Source organism: Juglans microcarpa x Juglans regia, chromosome 4S (genome assembly GCF_004785595.1).
Source record: "Juglans microcarpa x Juglans regia isolate MS1-56 chromosome 4S, Jm3101_v1.0, whole genome shotgun sequence".
Classification (NCBI taxonomy): Eukaryota; Viridiplantae; Streptophyta; class Magnoliopsida; order Fagales; family Juglandaceae; genus Juglans; species Juglans microcarpa x Juglans regia.
In genome coordinates this window covers 11642775-11652926 of record NC_054601.1, presented here as the reverse complement: position 1 = coordinate 11652926, position 10152 = coordinate 11642775, and the positions used below count along the sequence as shown (strand labels likewise).

Genomic DNA, 10152 nt, shown 5'->3' with positions numbered 1-10152 from the left:
GGATGCTTAGTGTGACAACTGTTGAAGTCATCATGGCCTAAGAGTGCAATTGATGGTGAAGTGATGATGAATCCATCAATTCCAGCTTTTTGTGCTGCTGAATGACTGTAATTAGATTATCAACAAGATTAGCATTTGATCATTCCATCTTAAATTACTCTCTATAGAAATACTTGTTTTTTTTGTTTAAAAATAAATATTGATATTAAAAAAGTCTAACCCAATAAACATCTGAGAATCGATGCGCATATTTCAATGGACAACAACCAACAACATGTTAGGTAGCATACCCCAAATAAGATCTCTCAATGTCTATTAAAATTCTATAGTACGAAAGATCCACCTATTTAAACTATCTACTACTATTAGATTGTACTTTTAATTTCCTAACGGTTGTCTCTAATGTTTCTAAAATTTCTAATGAAGACTACTTGTCGAGAGAGAGAGAGAAAAAAAAAAAAAAAAAAATTCCCATCAATGTCGACATTACATGGGTCATGAGTACCATTTGCTAACATGGAAAATATTGTTCATTATCATATTGTTCATTATTTTTTGATGTGATATAAAATTAATAATTCACATGCAGCCTTAAATGACAAAAAGTAATGTTATTCATTATTCTTTTAACTATTATCACTCTTTTCTTATCTTTTTATGTAGCCTTACATAATAATTGATAGATAAGTGAAAATAATAGACAGTTTTTTAATTGTCATATCAAAAAAAGATGGTTAAAAAATCATGATCAACAACATTATTTAATGAGAAATATTTTAATCATAAAAAAATTTTATAAAACTAAACTTATAAATTAACTTGACTTTATATAGTACGTCAGTTATAAAATTATATTTTTTGTAAAATAGATATAATAGATAACATGAACCACAAAATTCTTTTGTGGCTGCATTTCTCTATTTTAATAACAAGTAATTTTCCGATCATGTATATATATATATATATATATATATATATAACATCTAGAATGATGAAATAATAAAAAATATAAATAAAATTTCCCATTTTATACTTTGACAAAGTTATTCAATACATACAACGTGTAAAAGATGTGTTTCACACTACCAATTGCTCAGATAACCAACAATAGATGAAAGGGTAGCATTAGGTGTCCAGAGGAACTTTAATGTCTAAGTCAGAGAAACGCAATCTCAATATGAGTATATAAATAAAAAGTACATTATATGTTACCTTTAGGTGTTATTTATAGAGACGTTGATGGACATAGATAAACACTAATTATCCCATAATAAGTGGACGAGGTAATCACCTTGATTTATCAGCGTTATCATATCACACGATTAGACCTGTGAGTCACATGAACTCTTGAAAAGTGCGTTACCCAATCTTAGACCCATAGGCTAACCCCATCCTCTAGTCGTGGACTTATAATTAAGGGACCAAAATATCCTTTCCACAGCGGTTCAAAATTTTGTGAAACCCATTTCTTAAGCGTCATTTTTGTAGATTGGCCATAATATTGGAACATGTAAACAAAATTAATACACCTAAGGAATCTAGTTTTTATTTTGAGTCTAAATTTTTGCACCAAGCTTGGGTGGAAGGCATTGAAGGAGTCTGAGCAAAGCTGGTGGCCACAATTATGGCGTATAGAAAACATACGCGCCCACCATTTTAAACGATCCTCTGCAATGTGAGACTAGTACTGCTGCGTAGGCCGCACTGCACATCGCATGCACAAGAATGATTGCATGGATCCATCATCATGATATCCTCTATACTATCATTCACCACCCCTGGCCTGCCCAACTATAATATATATATATATATATCAAGTCTTCAGATTTAATTCTGTTCATGCGCTGTCGGTTTCATGAATTCGTATTCCATTAAAAAAAGTGTTACAGCGAGTATATAAAAGTAATATCATAGAGGAATATGGTTTGATATGATAAATTTACTTTAAAATAAAAATAATTTTATAATTTGACAAATCATATCAAATTATATCAATTTATAAAATTATTTTTGTATAATATCTTTGCACGTGGCCAAGGTATTTCTCTTCCGAGTAATTCTACTTTTCATCTTAAGTTTTGGCATATTCATTTATTATTGTGTTACATTTTAAATAATTCTACGTATCAACGGTGAAATGTATAGTCACTTAAAATGTGTAATATGAACATATATAATTGAAAATGATAAAATTGATTTGGATAATAAGAGTCTCACATCTCATCTCATCTCAATATCTAAATACTACAAATACAAATACTTTTTAATTTGAAATTTTCAATTTTTTATCTAAACATTACATAATTATTACAGCCTTCTCTAACAATCAAACAAAACACAAAAAACAGTTCAACCTTTTTATATCCTAAAATAAAAATTATATTCTAACAATATTTTAACTTTATAATATTTTTATTAAACTATTTCTTTCTCATTTTCCAGAACCCCATAAAACAGTTTAATTCAAATAATTTCTAACTCATCTGATCTCAACTCAAATATCTCAAAACTATTCACAAATATTTTCAACTCATCTCATCTATCCAAACCGGCCCTAAAATCCTATTAATGATACCATCTCTTTGGAGGGGGGATAAAACAGATACAATCACATCGTGGATTTATATCATTTGAAAATATGTTTCCTCTTAGTAGGGAGCAGGAGATTGGATCTAGCCATAAGAAGAATTACACATCATGGAGATGTCGGATTTTACATGCCGTGAATAGGTAGAGAATACTTGAGTTAAGATGGTGATAGGCAAAAAGACCCCACTCCCATCAATTTCAAGCATCTCTTTTTTTTCTCTCTCTCACGAGGTATATTATCCATGAAACCCCAAATCTCAAGCTGTCAAATGACCCAAAATGGTTCAGATGAATGAACGTTTACTATTTTGTTCCAAGTCACTAAGACATGAGTGTTTCTAGTGAATGCAGGATGCTGCTACTTTCTTCAAAGTCTTCTGTTTTTTTGGACCAAAGTTGTTTCCCATGTCAATGATGGCAGTTCAGAACTCCATCATTTGAAAAATCATTCAGGTAAGCTTTCTTCTTTTTTTTTTTTTTTTTCTTTTTTCTTTTTAACAAAGGTAAAAGGGAGAAAGCCATACTTTACGCTAAGAATATCAATGTTAAAAGTGGAAGATTTTTTTTAAAAAATGTTTTAGGGGTATGTTTGGGACCAAAGCACCAACTTTGTAGCTAGCTTCCACTTTGCATTACTGTCCCATTGGATCCTAGATAATAGTACCCACTACAAGGAAAAAATTAGTTGTAAATAGCTTATTTTTCATTGCAAAAGACTATTTATAACAAGAGTAATGCTATATATCAGCCACTATTCAGTCTCACATTATTTTTTTTTTAATAGAGCATGAAGTGTTTTTCATAGAGTGTGGGGTGTGAGGCAATGAATAGTAAACGATGAGAAGAATTTTTGTTATAACAATGATTAGTCGTTAATCCACTTTTGCAAATCGATTATTCCTGATATGGATATCTTAGAGATTGTTTGCATTTAACACCCACATCAACTCATCTCATCTCGTTATTATAACTTTCTCAAATTCTTACACAAAATATAATAAATAATTCAACTTTTTCAAATTCTAAAACAACTTTTTCAAATTCCCACACAAAATATAATAAATAATTCAACTTTTATTCTACTATTCACAAACTATCTCAACTCACCTCTAAATTCAAACCACTCCTATCGAGTACAAGGAAACTTGAAGCCACTAATTAGGAATTATTCTCCGATAACAAATTATTGTTTATTTTACTCCATCCCTTGCATATATTCTTTTATTATTATTATTATTATTATTATTATTCGAATTTACACTTTAAACCATCTAAATCAATAATTTGTACCATCAGATATCAATTTTTTGAAAATTCGGATTCTAGTCAAGATTTTATGTAAGATTGTGTCGCTTGTCTTATTTCTTTTTATCGATTTTAAAAGATAAAACTTTTGACTTGGATACAAATTGTCAGAATTTGATAATTAAAAGTACAAAATGCCAATTTTAAAGACTTGAAGTATAACTGAAAAAAAAGCGTATACTAGTTCCGGTGAAAATTAATGAATAATTTTTCATTTTTATTGTTTATTTTTTATCTATTACGTCCTAATAAAAGACCTAAACTACATGACCTATACTTCAAAAAGACTAATCAATGATACAATTAGAACTTCTTTGAAACTTTATAAAGAGAGAGAATTTCTCATCCCCAAACAATGTGAATTTCTCATACATCATATACCCATATCTTTATCATATGGATATCACATTACCTATTCATGTGAATCACAATTTTCAATAGAATTCCCTTTGTTTTAGGTTTAAGAAAAGTACCACGCTTGCCCGAGTGGTTAAGGCCACGGAAATAGATGGAACTGCGGGCTTGAAAGTTTCTATTTTTGCTGTTCCCATGACATAGTTTTAGTATATGTTGTTCTTCAAAATACAGCTCCATTAATAAGAATTTATCCTTTATATATAGTTGCATGGATTTCCCTATGTTCTTCTTATTGGTTGTTGGGTGTAATCCGAGTCTCTTGTAGGGGCATCTTGGTCGGATCAACATCTATGGTAAAGGCATTTCAAATCCAACATGACATCTGTAGAGGAATGTTTTCATTCAAGTCATCACATGAATTTCTACGAAATAGAGTCTAAACTCGTTCTTTTATTATAAAATATAGTTTTGAAGAACGAATCAAAATCTACATCTACCTCTCACTTACTCACTCGTTGCAAATGCTGTAAACAACCCTTCAATAACAACTATTTTACAATGTTAACTAAAGCTTTAATAAGCTTAAAAAACATCATAAGCTTTGCATTAGGTACGATTATTTGGTGACTTCAGACCATATCAGCACCAACCAATATGAGACATTTTTTTACAAACGCAGAGTGTGTGAAAAACACCTTTAGATACTTCCTCACTTACATATCATGTATAAATACTACAACAGCGTAGATATGACTGTACATAGATGACATGATAACCAGAGATGATGAGTCCAAGTGTGAGGTAAACCAAATTGGTCAACTTTTATGGATTATAATCCTTGAGGGCAGAATGGAACTCTGCATTATCGACTTCTAAACACTTAACAGGGATCTATAAACAAAGAGCATTATGATGCTGCTGAAATCATGTTCAGAAAAAAAATTAAGAATGGCTTTTAGATTTTGCATCAACCTGAATGAAGAACCTCACCCCCTTGTCTGGTGCTTCTGCCACTGCCTAAAGGGGAAGAAATCTGACTTAAAGTTGCACTTCAGAAGTGATACTGACCCTGTTTGAGAAAAAATTAAACCAACTGAACTACTGATATTCCCAGAAGAAGGCATTCTGGTTTAATACAAATCCCTTTTGGACCCTGAATACATTTCAGGAGGCAGCTCTCAAAAAGTCGACGAAGGAGCGAGAGTAGTGAGGAAAGAGCCAACTGGGTATGGAGTAACAGGTATATCAATGAGAGATGTTGCTGATGGACTGTACCTCATTGCCCCTATCGAGTGATCAAACTTACATGTTGATCCAAATTTGCAATGCCCATTTTGCAAGTAGAAAGCACAACGTTGTACCCCCCTGTTTTTGGAAAATCAGAAAACAAATTTAAAATAATATTGAATAAATGACATTGATATGCAAAGTCTGCATCTCAGCACTATGCTTGCAACAATTGACACATCTGTTCATAGCAAATTTTAGATATAATACATAATTGGATGGCAATGTGATGCACAAAAAGAGACATAAAATTTGATAAAGTTCAACTTGCTTTTATCATCAACAGAGAAGGGGGAAGGAAGGTACATGGTAGCAGAAAGGCATAAATAAAACTAATGAGGTTGGACAATTATTCTGTTTTATACTCTCAAGGTGAAGGAATTCATGGGGATAGATATTTACATATTCATTGAAATATGAGGGAGTTGAGAGACGAACATGGTCCAACATACTTAAAGTGAAAATTTATATTTACTAAATATGATCTACAGAAAAAGATGAAAATCTTTCCATTTCCTCCCTCTCCTTTGCCCTGTTTCCAAGAATTTCATGATGCATAAATCCAATATTAGTGAAAAGGAGCAGTCTCCTCGAACTAGGAAAATCAATCCAGCAATTCTCCTATAGAATGCAGGTCATCCAGGCATATAAACTGAGCCAAGAGACATAAACAGCACAGCAAGGACACATCCTGACAGAATAATTTTTTTCAGGACTGTGACAGAACTGCAGCTGTCAATCTTTTTTTGGAACATACTGATATTAGATATCATATTTGAGTTTTGTATAAAATTAAAAAAAAAAAATCATCACTTTAATGACCAAAGTGGAAAAATGCTTAAGAACATATATAACAATGTCAGCTTTCTGAGTTCTACATATATTAATCATGTTCAGAATACAAAAACCATTAATACCCTTGTTCCTCGAATCATGCACTAATGATGTTACGTTAAAGAACCACTATGACAGATGATTGATTCTCTTAATCGGACCAAAGCAAACCATCAATGATCACAACTGCTTAAATGTCCAAAACATAATTTCATAACTAAATTCACTAAAAAGGCATACAACACTCATAAATTTATAGTCACCGTTTGTATCAATAGTTTGGAAAACAAGAAGTTAAAAACCAAAAAATAAACTAAAATCTGTGACTCATAATACTAAACACCTGACCCAAAACCCAGCTTCCACTAAAGAATAAGGTGAGTAAATTATTCAAAAGCCAAAAGTTTGATCTAATACAGATAAGGACAATTTCATACCGGACGCAAGGGAAGACCAATAGGACTGAGGACAGGATTGGGAAAAACTCAATCCCGACGATGATGATATCAACAAGATAATCCAAACTTACAGTCCCCCATTCTCACATGGTACTGGCATTCAGGTTCACCTGGTCTCTCAGGAAAGGCTTGTTCCTTGTGGATACTGCTTGACGGGTCAGTTGAAGAGGCTAATGAGGGATAAGGTCTCGCAAATGCAGGTGTTGATGAAGAGAATGGTGTCACTCCAGACACAGATGTAGCTCCAACAGCAGGTTGAGCACAAGGAGAAGGTACAGGACTGAGAGGAGCCCGCAGCAAGCCAACAATATTAAAAGAAAAGCACGTACTTCCTCACATGTCTCACTCTCAGTGTGGATAGCTTGTATCATACCAAATAAGGATTTCAACCCTGAAAAGGAACGACCCCTGGGGAATGCAGAACAGGAGCATAAGTCCCTTAGTTCAAAAAATAAAAGATCTCATACAGATATGGAATTTAAAAACTTCAATATATGTGGAGGTTTCCGGATCGAAACTGGACCATATATCGCAACAAAATCACAGCATCAAAAGTATTACCACAATATGCAAATCCTAACTGAAGAAAATCAAATGAAAAGAACAGGAAGAGATTATTTTATGATTTCTCTGCTTATTTAATCATCAGTTTTCATAAAATCTTAAACAGACAATTAACAACAGATAGTCAATTCCCAAAAAATCATGTAGAACGATAAGGAATAATTTGTTGTGGATTGCGCTTGTGATAAGGAAAAATTCATTGTTCTTTCTCAAAAACAAGCATTTTCTAATATGCCTAATCATCTTTTTGGGCCTCTAGAAAGGTGATCAATAAAAAAGCTGATTTTCTCTTTTCTTCGATGTTCATAGAATAATAGCAAGCAACCTTGAAGTACTACAGTGAATCTGAAAATATTAGTAGTTGTTTCAAGAAGGGCTCCACAAGTTCTTTAGAATGGAAAAGAATGAACCTATAATTTTGTTAATTTTTAAGTGCCCAACATTTGCTTATTCAATTTGTTTATCCAAAGTGAGGCCTCAGGCTGTACTAGACAAAACTCATACTGATAATGTGATTTTCTTCATTATCATTACCATTACCTTCGCAAGAGAATAAGAGATGAAAGAAAAATTTAAAGTAAAATTACTTTCATCAATCATTTAGACTGTAAATAACAAAAATTGTGAAGACCCATCAAGATAATCTAACTAATATTTCATGTTAAAAAGCGGCAATCAATATCATAAACAACTGAAAAAGGATAGACTTGTTGCATTCTTGTGAGGCACTAACACAAACAAAACTAGGCCCCTGGGAAAGAGAGAAGAGATAAGGGAGGAAAGCCCTACATGCTATATCAGAAACTCTGCAGTGATATATTTAGAAATCCAACCATTTGGTGAAGTAGACACAGGTCTTTGGGGAAATTATGCCATCCGGTGTACATAAACTTATCCTTGGACAAACTCCACATGGAATGGAAGCCATGGCCCCGATCTTCGGCTCACCTTTACTGCCTCCTTTGTTTGTGCATGTATAACAAACTCTCCCAACAGGAATAGAATCAAACTCCCCTATTCCATTGCTCTTCACCTCCATGATCTCATTATCTAGAACCAAAGAATTCACTATCTCTTCAACTTGCTGTGTTGTGAACTCAATATTGAAGGCTCTACTCCTTCTGATTGTGTCCAAGACTCCCTCAAGTGTAGCGACCTTCTGCTCATAAATGATCTTTACACAGTGTTTTTTCAGAAAGTTTATAAACTCCGTATCAAGGTTCCCCTCAGCATACCAAGTCCCACCAGTTATTTCCGTTGATGGTTCAAACTCTGCCGCAATATAGTGTTTTCTGCCTTTATTTTGGATGTTCACTACCTCTTTTATCAATTTCTTGGTTTGAAGTGACTTAAGGGATTTGGTAACCACATTATCAGGGAGGTTTGTTTCTCGTTTCATGTCCCTGGTCCATATTGCCATGTCTTGCTTGCTTTGGATCAGATCATAGAGGAGACGCTCATGTTCTGTCAAAGACACAGAAGGTGAATTTGAGTCTGGCCGTTTGCGCTTCAGGAGCGAGGGCCCTTGTAATCGGCTCATTCCTAAAAATCACAGTACAAAGGATGCATCATTCACTTGCATCACTAGCACACACTAAAACCATAATTCAATTGCAGAGGAAAATAGAAGAAAGTACAACTTCAAAACTTAATAGCTACCCAAACGAAAGATAATTTTTTTATTAGTTCAGAATCTACAAGACATATCACCTTAATCAATTTCACATGAGATCAATACCTTGGCATAACAAGACAATAACAAATATCAAGAGTAGAAGAGAGAAGGGAGAAGGGAGGGGGGAAACAGAGGATACTACTGCTATTTTCCATAACAATGGGGTAGAAGTTAGAACTCTCCCAGAGGTAGATGAAACCACTTTTTTTTTTTAAGTACAAGGGAGATGAAACCACTTAATTTCTATGCTAACCTGTTTGCTTCTCAGAACATGTACGAAAAGAAAAATACATTCATACAAGCGGGTTTCATTATCTGGCAACAAAAGTGACAGTAGAACAAATTTCACTTTCTCAACAAACAAACAAAAGTATCCAGAATTTAGTATCATAATACAAATACAATAAACCCATTTCACGTAGGGTAGGCCATTCCCGTTTCCACTGTTTCTACAAGTACCATATGTGTAACGGGTCCAGTTCAGTCCGGTTTTGGACATATTTTAGAAACGAACCGGTATACATCAGTTTTGAAAATTTAAGAGCCGATATTGGACTGATTCATCACCGAAACCGGAACTTTCAGTTTTTCCCGTTCCGGTCTGGTTAGGTTTTCCAGTATGCTCTTTCACCTCAATCTCAGGAAAATAAGTTAAGTAACCTTTGAATAAACATTCAAACACTAACAGCAGATTCAGAGATCAAATCCAAAAGTAAATCAAAACTGATTATCTAATTTTCTAATCAGTAAGACAGTAATCACAGATTCACAGATCAAATCCTAAAGTAAATCAAATCCGCAAGGTTTCCCTAAAATTTTCGAAATAATCAGAAAGTAAATCAAAGCCGCAATATTCTAAATTTCTAATCAGTAATTACTAATCACAGATCTAAGATTTTTGAAACCATACCAAGAGGGGAGACGCCAGACGCCTGGAGGAGAACTGAGAAGGAACCGACGGTAAGGGGCTGTGGTGGCAGACGATGAGGGGCGGCGGTGGCAGACGGCGAGGGGCAGTGGCTGTTCGAGGAGGGGCTGTGAGTCGCACGGTTTGCCTAAGATTTTCGAAATAATTAGAAAGTG

General features: G+C 33.7%; 1 protein-coding gene across 1 annotated transcript; it reads right to left on the bottom strand.

Moving 5' to 3' along the window:
• Positions 1 to 8191: 8191 nt before the first annotated feature.
• Positions 8192 to 10152, bottom strand: LOC121263665 (DNA-directed RNA polymerase III subunit rpc6-like). The gene is made up of 2 exons (XM_041166696.1): positions 9980 to 10152; positions 8192 to 8936 (listed from the first exon to the last, which is right to left on the bottom strand). The coding sequence occupies exon 2, from the start codon at positions 8932 to 8934 to the stop codon at positions 8215 to 8217; it is 720 nt and encodes a 239-aa protein (XP_041022630.1). The 5' UTR covers positions 8935 to 8936; positions 9980 to 10152; the 3' UTR covers positions 8192 to 8214.

What these genes read in the sequence shown, in the direction of transcription:
- LOC121263665 (XM_041166696.1), bottom strand. Translation starts at nt 8,934, where the DNA reads ATGAGCCGATTACAAGGGCCCTCGCTCCTGAAGCGCAAACGGCCAGAC.